The sequence below is a fragment of the Aulonocara stuartgranti genome (genome assembly GCF_965226115.1).
Source record: "Aulonocara stuartgranti genome assembly, chromosome: 14".
Taxonomy (NCBI): domain Eukaryota; kingdom Metazoa; phylum Chordata; class Actinopteri; order Cichliformes; family Cichlidae; genus Aulonocara; species Aulonocara stuartgranti.
In genome coordinates this window covers 19,658,339-19,680,720 of record NC_138950.1, presented here as the reverse complement: position 1 = coordinate 19,680,720, position 22,382 = coordinate 19,658,339, and the positions used below count along the sequence as shown (strand labels likewise).

Genomic DNA, 22,382 nt, shown 5'->3' with positions numbered 1-22,382 from the left:
CTCTAAGCAGTAGGTCTCTGGCATTCCGATTCCACCACTGAGTGTGGCTTAACTTAAATCTCAGCTGGCGAAGTTACGGGCAAATCAGGCCGCTGCAGAAATAGCACATCAAGTGCTGGATGATCATAAAACTTTGACTATTTGCAACTTGTAATTGTTGATAATTTATCTAAATTTTAGGAGCTTCAGGAACATCTCAAACACTCTCCTCCCGCTCTTACGGCTATAAATGCTCCACCATCACTCCCCTTTTTCTCTGTTAGCCTCTCTCAGATGTGTCAGGGGGTATCCTGCAGGCACAGGTGCTGCTGCTGATCCTCAGTAAGGCCCTCCCCAAACTGCAGCCTCCAGCCTAGCTTGTTGGTCATTATTAATAAATGTTTGTCATTCGCATTTTGGGTTAGGATCCCTGCTAGCTCAGTGATGAAAATGTCCTGCAGCACATTAACTGTATATTGGAAAAACTTTAAATGGGATAACTGTGTTTATTCAAAGAAAAAACAAGAAAAACTCAACTGCGCTCAACCCTTAAGCAGCTGTCGACAAGAGCACTATACAGCTCACATTAAAGCTGCATCATAATGCCTTAGTTAATGATGTTTATCCATCCGTTACACACGCTATGAATGTGCCCTGCTATAAACTGGAGGGAGCACTAGAGCAAGACGCCTGTGTAAAAGAAGCACCGTTCATCTTTTAAAAAATACTGCATGGCTGTATCTACCATTCATTTATTTCAGCGTGACACTTGGTGGTAAAGGCGAGTACTGCAATTATGGGTCAAAGCCTTTGTTGCTGATTTGCAGGGAGCAGAACTATTTGTTAGGGATGAAAATGTTACTGCTGCCTAACTCGATATACAAATAACATCTTGTCACTTTTTCTACCTCTCTCCCTGCAGCAGCAGCTGCTAGAGTGCGACAAGTGCCACAACAGCTATCACCCAGAGTGCCTGGGTCCCAACTACCCAACCAGACCCACCAAGAAGAAGAGAATCTGGGTATGCACACACTCTCCTCCTCCTCCTCCTCCTCCTCCTCTCTTAAACACCCTCACCATTTTCTCACCTTTATGTAACACAGTTGCACGACTGCGTGACCAAACTATAGCATTATGCTCGCACATTTCTCTCCCAAGTTCACACGTTTCCTTCTTCTCAAGATTGTGCTACTTACATGGATGCGACCTCGCACAGCCAGCGTCTAGGAAAACGTTTTGCTCCTGTTACAGCGTCACTTTCACACACTTTCCACTCCTTAAACGAATGCTTACGAGTTTCTACCGTGTAGTAACGATGTTGTTTATGTGCCTCTTATTTTCAGGTTTGCGCCAAGTGTGTGCGCTGTAAGAGCTGCGGCACCACGAAACCTGGGAAGTCCTGGGATGCCCAGTGGTCACATGATTTCTCCATGTGTCACGATTGTGCCAAACTTTTTGCTAAAGGTGAGCAGGTAGCTCAGTAGATGACTGATCAGTATCACCAGCAATAACAAAAAAATACAACAACATTTGAATGTAAGCAGTATTTTATTGGTCTTGATGAATTTTAATCTCCTCTCTCAGGGAACTTCTGCCCACTGTGTGATAAGTGCTATGACGATGATGATTATGACAGCAAAATGATGCTGTGTGGCCGCTGCAACCATTGGGTTCATGCAAAGTGTGAGAATCTCACAGGTGAGAAGCTGCATAGCGAGTAATACATTGACAGTATGTTCTTCATCAGTTTGTAGCAGCTTGTGTGCTTCGACAGTGTCTGAGCAGATGACTGACAGGCCGCCCTCTGAGCGCTGTCACGCTGATGACATGCAGAAAAACAATAAACCTAATGACCTGCTGTTTCGCTGTGTCGCAGATGAAATGTATGAACTGCTGTCAAAGCCAGAGAGCGTTGCCTACACATGTACCAAATGTACCGAACGACACCCGCCTGAGTGGAGGGCGGCGTTGGAAAGGGAACTTCAGGGCTGCATTCGCAACGTCCTCACTGCACTGCTCAACTCACGCACATCCACACACCTGCTACGGTACAGACAGGTAAGATACACGCCTGCAAATCGATGTGAGTCTTTGCCATATTGCAAACATTTCACTGATCAGATTTTTATATTATAGCATCATTTGCAGTGTGTTTCCCACAGATTTAGGTTCTGCAGACTGCCATTTTTAAGGATTTCCTCTGCACATTTTTCATTTTCCAGTTTCTTTGTGAGAAATCAATTTGAGGTCGCCTCTGTGAAGTCGAGAACTGCCAAGTAAATTTAATAAGGGCCTTTCTGGTTAGTCGCAGCTAAACTCTCTTAAACATGTAGAAATTTAAAAAATACCAACATTTGTGTTACCAAATAAACTTAGGCAGGTATTTATATACCTTGATGGCCAGCTAAGAAAAGTCTGTGTGTGGGAAACACTGATTTTATTTTACTTTATTACTTTATAGTTTTGTGAGTTTTACTTTTTTACCACATGGTGCTATGATGGATATTGATGGATAAAGGCACATTTTGACCAGAAACAGCCTGAGCTTATTTTACCACATCAGTCAGAGCTATACTCTGTGGTTTTGGAGCAGGCGGTGAAGCCACCAGAGCTGAATCCAGAGACGGAGGAGAGTCTTCCATCCCGTCGTTCCCCGGAGGGCCCAGATCCTCCAGTCCTGACAGAAGTAACCCCCACACCTCCCAGCGACTCCCCTCCAGATTTGGAGTCTGTTGAGAAAAAGATGGATCAAGGCCGGTACAATTCATTGGTAAGTGTGCATTCTTTCTTTCTTTTGTTTCTTTTTTGAGGGGCCCATTTGTTTTCCGGTATCTCTGCCGTGCTGACAAACTGGAATGACAAGTGTGTTGTCTGCTGCATTTTAATGAAAAGCAATTCATCAGTCTCTGTAACTAGAGAACACGTAGTCGAGGATCTGTGCAGGCTAACCACAGATATTTTTTCTCTAAACATATGACAAAGCTCACAAGCTCTCTTGAAGCAGATTGTACTTTTTTTTTTTTCTTTTTAAATCACAGCCTTTAGAGTAGAGCAGGGCGATATGACCAAAAATATTTATCACGATATACATTTGAAAAATTGCGATAACGATATAACTGACGATATAATTGACACTAGACAAAATGCTTTACAACTCCACAACTTTATTAGTGCAAAAAACCCCATCAATGTATTTTCACTTAAACAAGCAGCTGTTTTTATGTGCATTAAAGTTATATAAAAATGTAACAGTGCAATTTCCTTGCTGACAGTTTAACCAAAATGCATTTCCAGTGGAAACTGGCCGACATGTCCTCAGCATAACCATGTATAACATCCACAAAACTTAAAAAGAGGTTATACACACACAATACGGTAATATTATGACGAAGCACAGTACGTATCACTCCGCGAGGCTCCTGCCTACGATAGCCGTAATGCTCCGACAATCCATGAAGCGGTGCAGTTTTGTAGCTTAGCAAAGTCGTACTAAAAGATTTGACAGATTTTCGAGCCATAAGACATAAAATCGTTTCGAGGTCAGTAAACACAACCAGAATTCATACATAAGGCACACGGGATTATAAGGGGCACTGTCGATTTTCAGAAAAATAAAAGGATTGATTTTAAGTGTGCCGTATTTTCCAAACAACACGGTAATAACGACGGCTCGCTAGCATGCTCTACCAAAAATAGTGCTTTGATGTGTATCTGACGGTTGAAAGCTAAACCAGTTCCACACCACTGAAGCTGCAGCATTTTTACAAACCAATTCTGGTTCATCCGTTTCATTTAACGATCCACTTTTGCTCTTCTCATTCTGCGTCGCCGCCATGTGCGTATGTAAACATAGGCACTGCGCAAGCGCATTTTACCCATATTCTATCGCGATATTTCATTTTCCTATCGTTGCCCAAAATTACTCATCATGTGTCATCATACCGTGAACGGTATGATATAGCCCAGCCCTACTTTAGAGCATGTTTGATATTTGATTTTAATCTGGTATGTGTAGCCACATCTTGACTCCCTGGTCAGACCTGTGCTGTGTAATGGGAAATTAACACAGATGGCTGAGATAATGTCCTTTCCACCAATGTTCATTAGCTTAATTGTGTGCCATTTGTGTTCATCATTTCTCTCCCAGCTGGAGTTTAGCGATGACATCGTGCGAATCATTCAGACAGCCATCAACAGTGACGGAGGCCAACCTGAGAGCAGGAAAGCCAACAGCATGGTCAAGTCCTTTTTCATCCGGGTAAGAAGTTCAGATCAGCTCAAGTCTCATGGCACGGCTGGAAACACAGCAAGCATAAATGAGGTTAAATGACAACAGCGAAACACACGTTTACGTAGACATTGTGAGAAGCGTTTTCTTCTTCCTTCATCAGTTACAGGTTAATTGTCCTAATCGAGTTAAAGCTGCGCCAACGACATTCACGATCGCTTCCAAATGCAGGTCTGCACAAGTGCTTGAGTAGGCTGATGTGTAACGTTAATGGAATTCATTCTCTGTTTCAGCAAATGGACCGAACCTTTCCATGGTTCAAAGTGAAAGAGTCCAGATTCTGGGAAAGCCAAAAAGTCTCTGCCAAGTGAGTGTCTGTCGTTATACCTTAGCAAATGCAAGCGCTCATACGAGAGTGTTCACTACCTGTTCCGATTGGCTCATATTGGCACTCAGAAGTGTTTCTGGTTCTTGATAATTATTTAAATGCATTTAAAATAACCAACAAAAGATTTGCTAAAATGAAGTTAAAATGAGCTCAGACTAATATGAGCAAAATCTGAAATTCAGTAGCTAAGCAATGCCACCCAGAAGGCAGTGCTTTCAGTCTTAATATACTGTGTGAAGTGTTTTATTTGCCACGATTTTCTAAACTTGTATCGCAAGTTATGTTTGTAATTACAGAGAAGAAGATTTCACTTTAATACTCGTGTAAAGTGAGCCTGTCCAAAAACCTCCGAGAACTGCAGTTTTCAAGAGCTGCTGGTCTGTAATTATTGAAATGAGAAGCAAGATGTGGTTTCTTTGGGAGGCACCGTATCATCATCTGTATATAGGAGGGAACCAGAGCGCTGTGAACTGAAAAGAATAAAACGTGTGGGTTTGCTGTACAAACATCCACCGAGATATTTAATGGAAATGCAAACTAAGGGCTGAGATCACGGTGTCATGTGATAGTCCGTGTGTCTCGTTGATTGGTAAAGGAAATCGTTTTGTTGTTTTCAAACATAGGGAGCTAAAACACTTCAATCCAGACTTTTTTTTAACAACTTGATCAACTGATGATTGAGTGGAGAATATCGCTGATACAACATTTCCTTCTGGCAGTGGCTGTTAAAGGTCCCAGGCTATACTATATACAATACTATACAATACCTAGTGCTGTTTTTAAAGACAGAAGAAGACAGGATCACAGAGATAAACTGTAGTTATTTCCAGTCACATGACATATGAGCATGTCATGTCATGCCTTTGTGCTAAGAATTAATATTATTGTTATTGTACTGAAGAACTCATATTATTAATAGATAAGGGCAGGATTATTTTTTCCCCTTGTAATCATTTTAATGGAATTTTGAAACACAGCACTTCCAAACATCCTACTTTTATTTTCCACACAGGAACAAAATTATTTCACAGAAACCAAAAATTATGAGGGTCAGAATTATTTGCTCCCACGATGCTAATAGTCAATAGTCAGTCACTTTGGCCTGATAGCAGCCTGCATACCAGTTAGTAACATTCACTTTGGTCTTCTGGAGGTCGTTCACCAAGAGGGATGGATGTTTTGGGTTATCGGTCGAAGACAGAGCAACAACCCAGACCCCGGTTTTTGGGGTTTTTTGGTGACTGCGTTGGGTTTTCTATCAAAATCTTCACATATCCTTCTTTCATCATGATTCCTTCACCTTGACGAGATTCTCCCAGTTCCAGATGCACTGAAACATCCCCACAGCATCATACTCCCACCACCGTGCTTCACTCCACCGTTTTCTTTGGGTTGTACGCCTCTCGCTTCTTTCTCCTAATATAATCATCGTCTTTGTGGCCAAAGTGCTCTAGTTTACTCTCATCCTACCAAAGGATTTCTTAATATACTTCAGTCTGGTGCAAAGGTGTCTCTTTATGCAGAATTTGAGGGGTTTTTTGGTCTGCAGTCGTTATGTAGTCTGAAATCTTTTGCTTCCTACATCTGCCAGGCTGGATCTGTTCTGTTTGGCTCTCCTTGAATTTCTTGATGATACCTCTCACTCCTGTTCATGACACTTGGAAACACTGTGGTGACTTTATATATCTGTTTCCTGCTTTGTGAGCATCAACAGTTCTTTTTCTGAAGTCTAAACTGATTTCTTTAGTTTTTGACATGATGTTTTCTCAAGTTACAGCTCAAACCCTTGCTGGTGTTTTTATATTGTGTGTTATTTGGAAGATGACCCTGAGTTTAAACTTGATTTTACAAGCTTTGAGCATTGCAAAGTTAAATCCCATCACTTTACAGCAGTGGTTTGTGGTTTGTGCTAATAATACTGAACCTGGTAATTATTTTTTTCCCTGAAATTATTCTAGTATTGTGTTTTTTCTGAAGAAAACTAGTACATTTGGAAATGCTGTGTTTAAAATCCCCTGCTTTTAATTTAAATACTTTGTCCTCATGTGTACAGAGAGAAGAACATTGACATTTTTTAGAGGGAATAGCTACAAGTTGACTTTTCCCCCCTAACTTTTCAGTCTTTAAATAGACAGTTGATGGAAATTTACTGCTCTGCATGTTGGAGTTTTTCTGACACATATCCATTCACCAACTTTCTCAGTCGCTCTGCTTTCTCAGACTATTTCTTCTGCTTTGCCTTCGGGCATTGTTTGAAGGGGAAACCGTAACAGTGTCATATTTCAATTGAAGACTCGCTGATAAATACTTGTGGTCTAATTGCGGTTTGCTTGTCAGTTTAGTTCATTGTGTTATTTATCAGTGCTCCAGTCAAGGAAACCAATGATTCTTCTGTATCCTGTGGCCATTGCTGGGTGGATTTGCTTTTAGAAGCCTCTGCTGGCTTATTAAGTGTGAGACTTTACATCACACCAATTACCCAGGCTTTCTTGACTTGGCAGAACTCCTCGAATGTGGTTATTTAACATGGGTGTCACTGCTCACTTGCTGCTCAGACTTTATTTATTTTTTTAGTATCTTAAAAAAACAGCTCCAGCATATCATCTGTACCATAGGGGTAGATATTACTTGTCACACAATATATTCCAATGGCAATGACCTATTCTAAATGTGGCAGTCAACTAATGAATCAGAAAGAACACATGAACGGGAATAAAAGGCTTTTTCTCACCGTTTGCTGATAACTTGTGTTGATTCAATGAAGCAGATGGTTTACATTTATTTATTGAAAAACCCGACATTATTTATCCACATCATCTGCTATATCTTTACTGGGTGGAGGTTAAACCCACGTAACAAATCGTGATCATATTTTGTCATCAGTTGCTTATGTGACATGGGGTCATTTGCAACAAAACAAAAATAAATGTGCTTTTTTCCCCCCCAATCAGTTTCATTGCTGATAGGTTGCCAGGTAATGGTGCCCGTCTCTGTTGTTGTTCCACAGCAGTGGGCTCCTCCCCAACGCTGTGCTGCCGCCGTCCCTAGACCACAACTACGCCCAGTGGCAGGAGAGACAGGAGCTTTCCCGTGCTGAGCACCCACACTTCATGAAGAAGATCATCCCTGCTCCCCAGCCCAAGACCCCCGGCGAACCTGATTCTCCGGCCTCCTCTCCTCCGCTACTTCCCTCTATACTCCCACCGCCCCTACTCTCGCCTGGTAAGGCGGACTACAAATATGTTACTAATGCCTGCGTGCGTGCTGTTTTGCACGCTGCTTTGTCGACTGGTTTTCATATAGATTCAAGCTGCGTTTGAATTCTTGCTTTCTCTCCAGATCGCGAGGACAGCCCAGAGCTCCCTCCTCCACCAGGCGTCACAGATAACAGGCAGTGCGTCCTGTGCCTGAAGTATGGAGACGAGAACACCAATGTGAGTGCCTTACCGGTAGCAGCAAAATTCAGGACGCAGACCGCAAGGTTGAGTCTTTCTTACTTTTCACTCTTTTCTTTGTTTTAGGAGGGAGGCAGGCTGCTGTACATCGGTCAGAATGAGTGGTCCCATGTGAATTGTGCTCTGTGGTCCGCAGAGGTCTTCGAGGATGATGACGGGTCTTTGAAAAATGTTCATATGGCTGTTCTCAGGGGAAAACAGCTGGTAAACCAGAACACTTAGTGCCTTATAATCTTCCACTCTTTTTCAGTGCACCTTTATTGGACGTTTACAATTTGTACTTTCTTTTAGCGGTGTGAGAAGTGTCAAAAGCCAGGAGCCACCGTTAGCTGCTGCCTTACCTCTTGCACCAGTAACTACCACTTCATGTGTGCCCGCCAGTGCCACTGCAGCTTCCTGGAAGATAAAAAAGTCTACTGTCCAAAGCACAGGGACCTCATCAAAGGAGAAGTAAGGAAATCTCATTATATATCACTAAAAGCACACTTAGGTGTTTTGCGTGGAAAAACCATGCGATGCCAGGGCTTTGACTTTAGATTCTCAGTTCTCTCTTTACCTTTTCTGTTTATGTACTTTTTCTTGAGGTGGTGTCTGGGTTTGAGGTGACCCGCAGGATCCTGGTGGACATGGAGGGCATTAATCTCAGGAGGAAGTGGCTGGCAGGACTGGAGCCTGAAAATGTCCACATGATGATTGGTAGGTTGATTGCTGGTACATTCTTTTGTGACATTTCCCTGACCTTTCGCAGTTCCTGCTCTGCTGACCGCTGATTTAAATATCATCATTTCAGGCTCGATGGCAATTGATTGTTTGGGAATACTAACTGAACTCTCAGACTGCAAACGCAAACTCTTTCCTGTGGGATACCAGTGAGTTTTGTTGTTGCTTTTAACCTTTATCTTAAAGTCTTTTTGCTGTTTTAAAAGCCAGTGTTATTTTGCTCTGTGCAGTTAAATTGCTGATTGGCGAAGGAAGCTGCCATCTTTGCTCAACTAAATAAATTGTCTTTGCAGGTGTTCGAGGGTGTACTGGAGTACTTTAGATGCACGAAAACGCTGCGTGTATACCTGCAAGATCCTAGTTTGTCACCCTCCAGTGGCAGATTCTGATCTAAAGAACATGATGGCTCCTGAGGAGAATCGCACAATAGCACACAGCCCACCTTCCTTAACAGGTAACATAGTTCAGAAATGTGTGTGTTACAGTGAGAACCATATTCAGAGCTATAATGTGCTAATGCATTTCTCTTTCTTTTTCACTTCTAGACTTTCCTGATCCATTTGAATCACCAAGGCGCTCTGACACACTTTCCCCTGCCAACACCCCCAAGCTCAGGGTTTACACCAGGAACCGACATCCCAGCTACCCCCCTTGTCAACGGTCAATAGGTCCTCGTCCCATGCCATCTCCAGGTACAAATGTGCAGCCTTTTTTTCACTTAAAACTTTGATTTCAAACTGATTATTTGGCTTAATTAGTCTGAATTTAACAGTTCTTTTATTTTATTTTAGGAGGTTCTTCACAGCCCCAAAGTCACGAGATTGTGACAGTGGGAGACTCCCTGGTGAATCCCGGTACGCGGAATATTGATTCACGTCGTCACAGCTCGCCTTCCCTCTCCCCTCCGCCCCAGCATCTTAACAGACAGAGAGGAATCACCGCCACATCTCACATTTTGTCACGACCCCTGACCTCACCCCCTCCACTCATTCCCTCCCCCGCCAGGGACCCCGAAAAGTCCAAACACTTCAGCAAAGACTCAGCAAGGAGCCCACTTCAAAAAGACGAAGAAAGAGGTCGACACTTCTCCTCGGACAGAAGCAAACAGCAACCTTCCCGAGACCAAGCGACGAGAGAGGCAGACAAGGGGAGACTCCCGAGTCGAGAGCGTGACTCTAAGGATACTGACAAGAGTAGATCATCCAGAGAACCTGGGCAGAAAGACTCTGACCGGAACCAAATGTCAACCAAAGAGCCAGAAAAGAGGAGGCCGCTGAGTAAAGACTCTGGTCTGAAAGACTTTGACAGAGGCAGACCGATCAGTAGAGATCATTTAAGAGATTCCGAAAAGGGGAGACAAACAAACAGAGACACTGAGAAGGGAAAACAGGCGAGCAGAGAATCAAGCATTAGAGAAACTGACAAAAGTAAGTCATCCTCTAGAGATCCCAGCTATAAGGATATGGACAAAGGTAGGTCACTGAATAGAGATACAGGACTACGGGACTCTGAAAAGTATAGACCATATAGCAGGGAAACAGGAAAAGACTCAGGCCAAGGTAAAGACAGATCATCCAGCAGAGATGCTGACAAGGGCAGACCTCCGTCGAGAGATTCCAGTTATAGAAGCACAGAGAGAAACAAAGACTCTGGCTCAGGGAAGGACAGTAACGCAAACAGCCAGTCTAAACACTCTGGAGGAGAGAGTAAGAACCCAAGACTGGGACCTGCAGGTTCAGGCCAGTCTTCCCCTCCCGTTGGCACTGCTGTTCACACAAGCCAGCAGAGAAGTGGCAGCACCAAGCAGACAGACAAGCAAGGGAAACATGGAAGCAAAGATCAGGATGTTTCGGCAAGCCTCAGTTTGTTGCCTCGTCAGAGGTCCAGCCCAGCGTCCAACAATAACCAGAACAAGGACAAGCCCAGCTCAGGGAAGGAGAGTAGTAGCAGCACTGGAAATTTAATATCATCATCACTCCATAAGGACTCTGTTGTTGGAAAATCCGGCTCCCCGCAACCTCCATTTCAGAAGTCCAGTACACGGAAATCAAACGAGTACTCGTCAGGTTCAGGCACGGCAGCGACCGCAAAGCCTCTGTGGCCTTCGAGGACGTCAGCGGAGGATGATGCTGTTAAACGAGGCTCCGTGCACCTGGCCTCTCCAGCTGCAGCCTCAGCTGCCAAAGATAAACACCCCAAAGTTAAAACAGCAGGCAGCAGAGATGTGTCCAAAGACCGTGACAGAGAGAAGACCTTTCAAAACGTCAACATCAGCAACAAGATTCCCCTTCTCAACAATAATGCTAAAGCTGCCGGCAGCTCCAACACGCACGCTACCAACCCTACTTCTCACAACAGCAGCAAAAGCAAAGCTCCAATGCTAGGAAACAGCACCAAAGGCCATGGGAAGGCTCAGGGAGAGAAGCACGATACCCAGGGTGGGGACAGGTCATCCTCAAAGAACAGAGACAGTTACTCCTGTCCAGAGAGGAAGAACAGTTCCAGCCTGGACAGCTTGCACCAGACTATGAAGACCTCTTCACAGTCTCACAGCAAGCAAGCAACTAACCAGCTTTCATTGTCCTCCAGAGAGAAAAAGCGATCAATTAAACCCCCAGCTACAGCTCCACTAAAGACTGATATTAAGAGTGACCCTAATGGGACCACCACCGTTACTAGTATTTCTTCGTCCTCCTGCCCCACAACCACTGCCCCCATAGTCTCTCCTGCTGGCCAGGGGGGTCATCGCTCCGCATGTACTGTTCTCTTCTCCTCTGCCAGCAGCAGTGACAGCTCTGAATCTGACACCCAGACTCACACAGAGGAAGAGGAACTGCATAAAGAGCGCCCACGCGGAGAGCTCAGAGACCACCACGGTCTCCACGTGCAAGGCACTGAGGATGAGGGCGTTGGCCCCGAAGATGACCATGACAGGGGTATGGAGGATAAACATCACGAAGATGACAGTGACGGATCAGGGTCGGCCAAGCGGCGTTACCCTCGACGCAGCGCACGCGCACGCTCCAACATGTTTTTCGGTCTCACGCCTTTCTATGGGGTTCGCTCGTATGGTGAGGAAGACCTTCCTTTTTATGGCAGCGGTGACGGAGCCGGGACTGTGGTTAAGAGGAGGACGGGTGGCCGCAAGAAGTCAGCTGAGGGGCAGGTCGATGGAGCGGACGATATGAGCACCACATCTTCATCTGGAGACAGTGGAGAGGATGAAGACAGTGGAATGAAACATAGGGGTAAGGATCCTTATTACTACAACTTCACTCGAACAATAATTAATCCTGGTGAGGGCCTGCCATCTATAGAAGGATTAGACCAGTGTCTGGGAAGAGGATCCCAGCTTCAGCGTTTTCTAAAGGACGAGGAGCAGCAGCAACGAAGGGCTCAGCAAAAAGCTGAAGAGGACATGCTGAGCGCTTTGTAAGTAGACACATATTTTATGAAGTGAATTATCTGAAATATCTCCTTGACTCTGATAATCTGATGTGTGCTTTGCTGTGCCTAACAGGACCTTGGGCAAGCAGCGTATCGGCCAGCTTGATGGCGTCGATGATGGGTCGGAGAGTGATACCAGCATCTGCACCACCAGCACCACAACCACTACAGCCACGTCCTCTTCCACCACACATAAAAGCACTCCCAAGAGGAGAGGCAGAGAGAGACACACTGAGAAGGCCGACTCCCACGAGTCAAGCAAAGAGGCCGACAGCAGTGGCGGAGCAGTTAGTGGAAACACCCGAGAAGGCAGAAAAAATCAGAAGGAAAATTGTCTTCCACTCGGAGGTGGGGTCAAGTCCCAGCCGCAGAGTCAGGGTCAGGATCCTCTCGAGGCCCAGCTGTCCCTCAGCACAGACCTGCTTAAATCCGACTCTGACAACAACAACAGTGATGACTGTGGGAACATTTTGCCATCAGATATTATGGAGTTTGTCCTGAACACCCCCTCTATGTCATTGCCAGCTCTGGGTCAGCAGTCTGAGCCATCTTCTTCTGAGCTGCTGCTGGATGAGAGCTATGTTGGAGTGGATGTCAACAGACGTAAAGACATTCTGTTTGATGACTTCTCCGAGCCGCTGCCCAGTGCGGAAAGCGGAGGGGTCGTAGAGAGTAGTGTCAATAGCTCAATATCTGTGGAGGAGCCGTATCTTCCTTTGGAGCTGCCGTCTGACCTCTCTGTCCTGACCACACGCAGCCCGACTGTCAGCACCAGTCAGAACCACAGCGCTGGGAGTCTCATCTCAAATACCTCAGACCGCACCATGCTGGGCTTGAACTCGGACACAGAGACCATCAGCGGGGAAAAGAGTGGGGACAAAAAGAGAGCGGGGCCAGGCGTGTCACCATCAGAGAATCAGCATGATGGTACGTCGTTGGCAAACAGGGATACGCAGGTCTCAGAAGGTCATATGACTCCTGAGCAGTTTATTCCTAGCCCTGCTATTGGCCAGGTAGTTGAGGCACCAGCTAACCAGGATATTCCGAGGAGTTCTGGTACTCCCGGCTTGCCAAGTTCACCCTCGCTGCCTCTTCAGGGTCAGAAATACCTCCCGACTTCAGCGGCAGCAGCTGCAGGCAGCGCCACTCCAGCACCAGGCCCAGGACCTTCCCAGGCTCAAGTGTCCAGCCCAGCAGTCATCAAACCAGGTCCTGATAAGCTTATTTTAGTCAATCAACAATTCCAGCCTTTCTATGTCCTCCAGACTGTCCCTAATGGTGTCACCCAAAAGATTAGTGCAACAGGAGTGATGGATTCTAGCTCGCCTGCAGTGCTAAGCTCCATGACACTTACCACGGGGTTAAATACTGGCTTGTCTTCAACCCAATCAATATTTCCTGCTGGGGGCAAAGTTCTGGGTACCATGCCTCACCCCTCTCAGATTCACACCTTCACAGGACCCACACAGACAGGCTTTCAGACAGGAATCCCTAGCACCACCTCAGGACTTCTCATTGGTTTGCCGTCTCAGTCCCACGACCAGTCCCAGATTCTGGTCTCGGAGGCCGGTCGACCACACGAGTTAGGTCCCAGTGTTGCCATAGTGTCGAGTCCGTCCTCTCTCACCTCTTCCCCGACTGTACTTGCCTCTGCTCATGGCAAGAAGAGGCCCATTTCTCGTCTTCTGCCAAGAAAAAGCAAAAAGTCAGGGCGCTCCCGTAACCAGCCCACTCTGGCCCCGTCTGAAGTAGGCCCTCCCAATATGACCCTCATCAACCTGTCTTCCCCTCAGATTACTGCAAGCATCCCCGGTCAACCTGGTGGCCTAGTTGAGTTAAGCACTCTCTCCACTTCTCAACGCAAGATGCCCAATATAATCAAGAGACCAAAATCCGGCGGGGTGATGTACTTAGATCCCACTACTCTCCTTCAGCAGAGGCTTTCTGGTACTGCCCAGCCTGGTATCCTGAGCCACGATTCCTCTGCTCATCTCCTACCTTGCTCAGTCTCTGGCTTGAACCCCAGCCAGTCAGTGTTAAATGTTGTGTCTGTTCCCCCTAGTGGCGCAGCTGGACTTCTTGCCCCAGGATCAGTATCACTCTCCACCCCTGTTCTCAGCTCAACTGAGATCACAGGGCAGATTAGCAACCTCCTTTTTAAAGCAAGTCCACACGCCCTGGGCCTGTCAGATCAGTCTGTGGTCCTTCAGTCAGCAGGAGGAGCTCCTCTGATGTCACAGCTAAGCTCCCCTGTTCAGACATCAATAGCTAGCAGCATCTGCGTCCTGCCCTCCCAACAGACTATCAGCATGGCTGTCAACCAGCAAGGAGAGACAGACGCCAGCAGTGTTCACTTACAACATCAGTCTCAACCCATTAACAGACCCCAGCTTGTGGACTCATGTGGAAACAGCACTGTTACTTTAGCTCCTGCTCCATCCACCCCTCTAAGTCCCACCAAGGGACGTGTTGTTGGAGTGTTCACGCAAACACGGACATCCATGCACTCCCAGAGCAGTAGAACAACTCCTATTTCCAAGTTATCAGAGCATATGCCACCTACCTCCACAGTAGTGTCAGCAGCAGCTGCAGTTTCAGGAGCAGAGAAAGGCAAACAGAAAGGGAAGAGGAGCAGGCAGAGTCTAGATGTAAGCAGCGGGAAGAAGCTTAAGGCCTCTCTGCCTGAGGAACATTTCAGCAACCCTGCAGGACAGCACCCATCCTCTAACCCAAGGTGAGACACTAACAGACCTGTGACTTGTAGCCAAGAAATCGTTTTTATGTTACTTTCACGTACCGTAATAATGGGAAGAAATTTCAATTTTGACTGTGTTCAGAATATTTGAAAAAATGTCTAAGTTTGGGATTCATTTCTTCGTGGAACGAATGGTTAAAGTATGTTGTGTTCTTCAGATGTCTCGCCTAAATGAATGTGGGCTTTGTGTGTTTGTTTTTTTGCACAGAATAGTTTTCAGTGTGTCTTCAGACACAGAAGTTAAATATGTCAACTGGACTGAACTTCTTTATTGATGATGGTTGCTCTATTTATCATAGCTATACTGTTTGACTTAACCACGTAACAGCTGTTCAAGCAACCCACTTTTGTTCAGTAAAATGCAAAAACACTCCAACCTTTCCCATCCTCTCCCCAACCAGCTCCAAAGAGCCGATCTCCTCTGAGCCAGTGGACACAGGAAAGCCACCGGAAAAGACGACCAACAAGAGGTATGAAGCATCAGTATTAATCACCTGTTTTCAAAATCGTCATACGGTATAGCTTTAATGTTTGGTTCGCATCTTTTCTAGTGTACTTGGTAAAAAGAAGACATCCGAAGGACACGTTTTACCAGGGAAAGTGGTGGGAAAAGACAAACCTCATGCAACTGGAGGAGCAGGCTCTCTTCCTGTGACCTCACCGCCCGACCAGGATGGCAACAACAGGGATAACGGTTTAGACAGTAAACCCAAAAAGGGTATCATCTTTGAAATCTGCAGTGAGGACGGGTTCCACATCCGCTGTGAGAGTATTGAAGGTAAAAGAAAACAACTGATTGTAGCGCCTGCTTTGGCAAAACGAATTCAAATTTAAATTGCTTTTGTGATAAAAAATAAAAATGTTTTAATCAAGTCTGCAAAAACGAAACCACACACTGGGCATAAAATACCGACTGTTCCCCTACAGAGGCCTGGAAATCCCTCACTGATAAAGTGCAGGAAGCTCGCTCCAGTGCACGACTCAAAAAGCTCTCCTTTGAAGGTGAGGTGTAATTTTAAAAGTGTAGAAATAATAACTAGAGGTACTTTACATATATACTTGAATAAAGCCTCATGATGAAGGTGTTTCTCCGCTCCTTCCAGGTGTGAATGGACTGAGGATGCTCGGGGTCGTCCATGAGGCTGTAGTCTTCCTGTTGGAGCAGCTGTACGGCACCAGGCACTGTCGAAGCTATCGCTTCCGCTTCCACAAACCGGAGGAAACGGACGAACCTCCCATCAACCCCCACGGCTCGGCTCGTGCAGAAGTCCACCACAGGTCAGTATGGTACACACACACACCTTCTGACCATGAAATTGTAGAGCACGTGTCAGGAAACCAGAAGTCAATCGGAGCAGAAATGGCACTTTATATAATGCACACTGTTAATAAACCGTACAGATAACTGTTTCCAGGGATGCTGCTTTGCTTATTGAGATTCTTGTTTGTTCCACCAGGAGGTCAGTATTCGACATGTTCAATTTCTTGGCCTCAAAACATCGCCAACCTCCTGAGTATAGGCCGCAGGAAGACGATGATGATGAAGTGCAGCTCAGGACTGCCAGGTGAATAAAAACTCATTTTTTGTAAAAATGATTATGCTTTATTTAAAGAAAGAAATGTAATATTACATTCATAATTTTTTCCCTTCGCAGACGTGCCTCCATGGAGCTTCCACTTGCTGTGAGATTCAAACAGCTCAAGGCCACCTCGAAGGAGACTGTGGGAGTCTACAGGTTAGATCAGTGGTGTTAAATCTGTGTCATCATTTTTATTATTATCAGCTGTTTTTCAGTGCTCAGATAAATAACAGATAGCTGCCTGTTTAATTTTGAGAGCAGTCCACTGTTATGATCCTCCCGTCAGGTCTCCTATCCATGGCCGCGGCCTCTTCTGCAAGAAAACCATCGAAGCAGGAGAAATGGTCATCGAATACTCGGGGAACGTCATTCGGTCTGTGCTCACTGACAAACGGGAGAAATACTACGATGGGAAGGTGAGGACTTGAACGATTTCCGATGATTTCGTCATTTGCTTAACTCGATTATTTATACAAACTGTCCTCTCTCTCCTCAAAGGGCATTGGCTGCTACATGTTTCGCATCGATGACTACGAGGTGGTGGATGCCACGGTGCACGGCAACGCTGCCCGCTTCATCAACCACTCCTGCGAGCCCAACTGCTACTCCCGGGTGATCACCGTGGACGGCCAGAAGCACATCGTCATCTTCGCCTCGCGCCGCATCTACTGCGGGGAAGAGCTCACCTATGACTACAAGTTCCCCATCGAAGACGCCAGCAACAAGCTGCCGTGCAACTGCGGCGCAAAGAAGTGTCGCAAGTTCCTCAACTGATGCCCATACCTGAAGGACCTTAACGAGGACTGTTGAGCAAAAGCACCACAATGACCCGCAGCACGCGGGTTTGTGGCGATTTCATGCGTCTGGTCTATGATGGACCACAGCTGCGAGCAGGCCAGGAGCTCCGTCGGCGCCCTCCGCTGATGGTTTTGAGCACAGCAGGCTCAGCAGCTGTCGGTTGCACTGTATATGCAGGAAGGGCCATTTTTTGGGAGGACGCGCCATTTGTAGAAATACCAACATATTGTGCCTCCTTATGTCTCGCTTTCATTTGGCACTCAGAGGTGAGTCAGAAAGTCATGTCAGAAAGTTCCCCCTTCATAATTTATTTATATTTTTGTTTTTATGCATTGGCCCATCCTCCTTAATTTTCTAAATGTCTTGGTCTACTTGTGCTCAGATGTGAACACAGAAGGAAAAAAAAATATCAAAGAACTTGGTTCAATTTTACACCAAAGTGCAATTTGTTGAAGGGACTTTTACTAAAGGTAAAAATTAGAAAATTGTTAGAAATTCTTTTATTTTTCATGTTGATCTAAGTGTCAACTGTTATTGATGCACATCTCCCCGTCTGAATGTGCCTCGATGCCTTCAGAATTGTTGTGATTTTACTGGAACCTTCCCCTAATCTGACTTTTTGTTTTCCCAAAGAAGAAGAAGGAAAAAAAAGTGTGTAGGTGTGTACATTTAACACTGTAAATAGGAGCTGCTCGTGTATGGCAGCCTGATCAGAGCCGTACAGGTTGAAACACTAGGGGGAGCAGTCGCCACAGGAAGGAAGAGTGGAAATAACAAAGAAGGGAGAAAAAGATTTGTTTTTGTCAGTTTGTGTAAAGGATGATATCTGAGGTTGATACCATCTTAAAATTGACTTTCAGTCTGACAGCTTGGTAGCTACATGAAAGTGAGATGAAGCCTCTGGCCTGAGAGAGCGAGGCAGCTAGAGATTCTGGTGGACTGACAGCCGAGGGACCAGAGAAACCTACTGATGTGCTTGAGTAGACGTATTTATAATTGATTTTTCTTTATTTTTGTGGGATTGGGGCCTGTTTTCCAGACGCAGAGACGTCTGCAAGTTTGTGCATGCTGTTGTTGTTATCAAACTCGTTCGGGTAATCGTATAAGCTTGGACTTTTGAGTCACTTTCCAAATTACAGCAGCAAAGAGAACCAAACTTTTGCGCCCTTGAATTGAATTTTTCACTCGGCTTGTTTTCTTCTTGGCCTGTTGTGATAAACATACTGATAGAAAAGAGGAAAAAAATTATTTCTTTTTTATTTGTATTAAGTCTTCTAAAGTCTTGTCTCTTTGTCTTTTTATTATGGACAGGGAAATATCATGCTTGCTTTTAAAAAAAAAAAATGTAAATAATGTATATTTTTCTACAAAAAAAACCTTAAAAGCACTCACTAGTGAATAGCACTTAATGATGGTATTTATATTTTTAAAAAATTGTATTTATTTTATTGCCATTTTTGTAGAAAATAGGGGTTTACAAACACTAATACTTGGTCTCTATGTTTTGTATCCCGCTGCCTTCCAGAGTTTTTTTTTTTTTTAAATAATTGTTTTTGTTTTCTTTTTAAAATTCGTACCCTGAATGTTTTCTTTGATTCCAAAGACTGATGCTGGTCTATCTATGGCTTGGTCCCCATTTAAGTTCAGTCCACCAGTAGCTCTTTTATCTATCCTGGGCCGTTTGGTCAGAGCTGACATTTTTTTATTATTTTGTTGTTGTTGTTGTTGTTGTTGTTATTATTATTATTATTATTATTATTATTATTATTATTTTAATTGTTCCAGTCCTAGCTGACAGTATGGCAGTCATGTGAACTACTATTATGCACTTGAGAGAGAGAGTTTAGATTGTTGATCCATAGCCGACTTCTCCTCTCTCCAGCCTTATTGTCTCCACACCACATCAAACCGAGGATAGAGCCCTTATGGAGGCGATTCTATCAAAGTGGTTCGGTCACTAATGAGCCAAGGGTCGATAGGCTTGCAGCCGATTGGCAATATATGAAATATTTACATGTAAAAACCCCACAAAGATTCCCGTCAGTTTAAGGCGTTATGTCCTTGCAAAGACTTTGGCTATAATGAAGAGGTGCCTTTATTTTAATGCTACTTATAGCACTCATCATATCCGACTAGAGCCATTGTATACATTAAAAGAAGCATGGTGTTGTGGTGACTGCTCTTCAATGCTCACCAGCAGTCTGAGATCGTTCTTATACCTTCATCCAGTCTCCTCGTGGTTCACCTCAGTTCGTAAATGCCTCTTCTCTCTTAAAAGCCTTCACGTCCTAAACAGAGTATTTAAACAGAGAGTGACTGGTTCCACTGAGCAACTGAAGCCGATTGCTCCGTTTGTCCCTTTTAAGGAATTCGTCATCGTGACTTCATTGCCGCCTTTTAAGGTTGTTAGCGGCTCGCCCCTCAACCACCCTCTCATTTGGTTTTGTAAAAGTGAAGCTAAAATGGGTTGCACTTTAGCTGTGACACAGGCACTGAACAGGCGTAGGAAAAGCTCCCAATACTGAAACCAGAAGCACAGACCGTCTCTGAGTTTGTGCAACAGGCCCTGATATTTCAAATTTATGGATTGGTGTTGATGACTCCGACAGTGGTGTTTGAGGCTCTAGCAAAGTGCACTTGACTCTGTTTTTATTTACATTTTTTATTGTTTTACTTCAACAAAGTGAAGGCAGGGACCACACCAGCAGCCCTCTCCTTCCTGACGGTGTGGCGTGTACAAACCTCGGCTGCGCCTTTCCCACCGAGAGCCCTGACGCCTCCGCCGGCGGGCCAGCCGGGCGTACACAGTCCTACACTGACAACCGGGCTTGCTGGGTTCTGCTGCTAAAGGTCAACGATGAATGTATATTCTTCCTCCACATCACCCAACGTGGGTGGATGTTGATGCTTTGTCAGCTATATTCGTTTAGGGGTTTTTTTTGTTGCTTTTTTTTGTTTGTTTGGTTTTTGTTTGGTTTTTTTTTTTTGTTAAGTTGTCGTGTCAGCAACCCCTGGTAGATGTGGAAGACATGTCGATACGACCTCAAAGCCAGGGAGCAGTTTCATTTCAGCACTGGGATTAACACTGAGGCGTAAAACAGCGGGCAGTGTTTTCTGTCTGTAGGACAACAGGTTAGCTCAAACAGTTCACGCTAGCGTCGGCCGGCGCCAAGGGCTCTGTCTACGACTCTCTCTTCACGAGAGCCACTTCTGCTTTTTTCAGGGTCAGAGTGTGTTTATTGACGACAAGTCATTTATTTCACCGTTTTTAAAACGGCATAGATACAAATAAGGAAGCTGTCTGCTGTTTCTTTGGTCTTCATTTTACCACGCCACACCAGTGGCACTTCTACGTCATTATCTGTAATTATAGTATAAATACTTAACAATATTATACGGAAACATGCATAGTAATTTCTTGTACTTTAGTATCTATACAATATATGGAATGGACAGACAAACTTAGTTACAGTAGCAAAAACAGCAGATTTATAATGGTTAATAGCAATGTTTCAATGTACTCTATAATGGTTTTGTGTTACAGTACTATCCGCTGAATCTAACGTGCATCACTCTTTTGTATATTGATATCCAGTACCAGTTTTGCTGTGCCTGTGAGCGCTCCTCCTCCTCCGCAGCAGCAGCAGGGAGCGTTGCAGTTCTTTTTGTTTTATTTCTGGAAAGGAACTTTTTTGGGGGAAGGGGGGGGGGGTAGTTTCTTGTTTGTTTGTTTGTTTGTTTTTTGTTGTTTTTTTTTTTAATGTGATGAGAAATGTAACTGTATTAATGTGGTTGTGAACTTCTTGAGGTCATCCATTTTTTCTGGTTGTTGTAGTGAATGTTTTTTCTTTTTTAATTTTCTTTTATTATTTTTTTAATTTGGTTTTTTTAATGTTTTAACAGGGACTTTTTAGACTGCTTACTTGATGCGGTAAAAATTAGGAGATGGGTTTGTGGAGGCTTACCAGGATTTTAAAGATACCACCAAAATGGCGTTTTTCTTTTAATTTAATTTTTTTTTTTGTTTGTTTTTGTTTGTTTGGTTTTTTTTGATCAGGTTTTTTTTTCACGTTGGAAACCTCTCTCGTCTCCCTGACCACCTCTTTATCTCTCTCTCCTATGAAGCTTTTGGTTGTACTTATCATGTACTGTTTTTTGTAGAAAGTCATAATGCTGATGTTGAAAACATTTAATTTATTTATTTCGTGCAACATCCACCCTGAATTGTTCTTTTACAAATCAAGGTTTTGGAGAGGTCAGACAAGTACTTAAACCTGTATTTGTAATTTTTCTGATTGTTTCACATGTATAGACGTTATCAGCCTAGGGTGGGTTGCGGTGTCGCAGTAGGACGTGGAAAAGAGGGATCACGAACGGGCTAGTTTGTTTCGCCTTGATTATCTGCCGTTGTCTTATCATTTTCTTCCCGCTCTCTGTAATAACGGTATTCACAGCAGTCATATTTTCTCCCATAAAACAGGCGATCTTTCTTTGTACACATCAACGAAATGAAGGAAAACCACCACCGTGAAAATAAACCACAAACTACTTGGTTGAATGTATAATTTGGAAACAAAGTTGTACATAAGTGTAAAAAGAAAAGTTTCTAATCATGTTTATTTTCTATGCACTTTTTTATTTAAGTGATAGTTTAAATAATAAACATGTCTCCTTTACTCCTCTGTCTCTCGCCTCATTTACTCAAATGTGATTTGTAAAGGATTGCACACTCTGGCTTTTATATACACTTTTCAGATCTCAATGGGGGGAAAAAATCAGGTCTTTGCGGTGATATGGACTGGGTAATGTGTTAGGAACAAAAAGGATGCCACATTGTTTGATGGAAATGAAAATGATCAGTCCACAGAGGGCTGAAATCAAACACCCCGATAATCAAAGTGATTTTGTTCATTCTGCTGAGATTTAATTGCAGCAACTCAAAATGCTAATCGGTATTTTGTATGAACCCAGTGTGCTTTTATGCATGCCTGACAACATCAGGGCATGCTCCTAATGAGACGACATCACTGAG

At 44.3% G+C, this 22,382-nt stretch overlaps 1 protein-coding gene across 1 annotated transcript in view; it reads left to right on the top strand.

The window, feature by feature from the left end:
* Positions 1–22,026, top strand: part of kmt2a (lysine (K)-specific methyltransferase 2A) — a 39,123-nt gene extending 17,097 nt beyond the window's left edge. Inside the window, exons 10-34 of the mRNA XM_082502822.1 lie at positions 902–1,000; positions 1,323–1,443; positions 1,564–1,677; positions 1,856–2,037; positions 2,573–2,749; positions 4,127–4,237; positions 4,501–4,574; positions 7,603–7,817; positions 7,935–8,029; positions 8,117–8,254; positions 8,342–8,500; positions 8,635–8,746; positions 8,841–8,919; positions 9,064–9,224; positions 9,316–9,462; positions 9,562–12,202; positions 12,291–14,951; positions 15,374–15,442; positions 15,524–15,750; positions 15,900–15,974; positions 16,076–16,250; positions 16,430–16,537; positions 16,628–16,708; positions 16,839–16,968; positions 17,051–22,026. Coding sequence (XP_082358948.1) covers positions 902–1,000; positions 1,323–1,443; positions 1,564–1,677; positions 1,856–2,037; positions 2,573–2,749; positions 4,127–4,237; positions 4,501–4,574; positions 7,603–7,817; positions 7,935–8,029; positions 8,117–8,254; positions 8,342–8,500; positions 8,635–8,746; positions 8,841–8,919; positions 9,064–9,224; positions 9,316–9,462; positions 9,562–12,202; positions 12,291–14,951; positions 15,374–15,442; positions 15,524–15,750; positions 15,900–15,974; positions 16,076–16,250; positions 16,430–16,537; positions 16,628–16,708; positions 16,839–16,968; positions 17,051–17,326 — 8,427 coding nt within the window. The 3' untranslated portion in view covers positions 17,327–22,026. The remainder of the gene's footprint in view (positions 1–901; positions 1,001–1,322; positions 1,444–1,563; positions 1,678–1,855; positions 2,038–2,572; positions 2,750–4,126; positions 4,238–4,500; positions 4,575–7,602; positions 7,818–7,934; positions 8,030–8,116; positions 8,255–8,341; positions 8,501–8,634; positions 8,747–8,840; positions 8,920–9,063; positions 9,225–9,315; positions 9,463–9,561; positions 12,203–12,290; positions 14,952–15,373; positions 15,443–15,523; positions 15,751–15,899; positions 15,975–16,075; positions 16,251–16,429; positions 16,538–16,627; positions 16,709–16,838; positions 16,969–17,050) is intronic.
* The last annotated feature ends 356 nt before the right edge of the window (positions 22,027–22,382 follow it).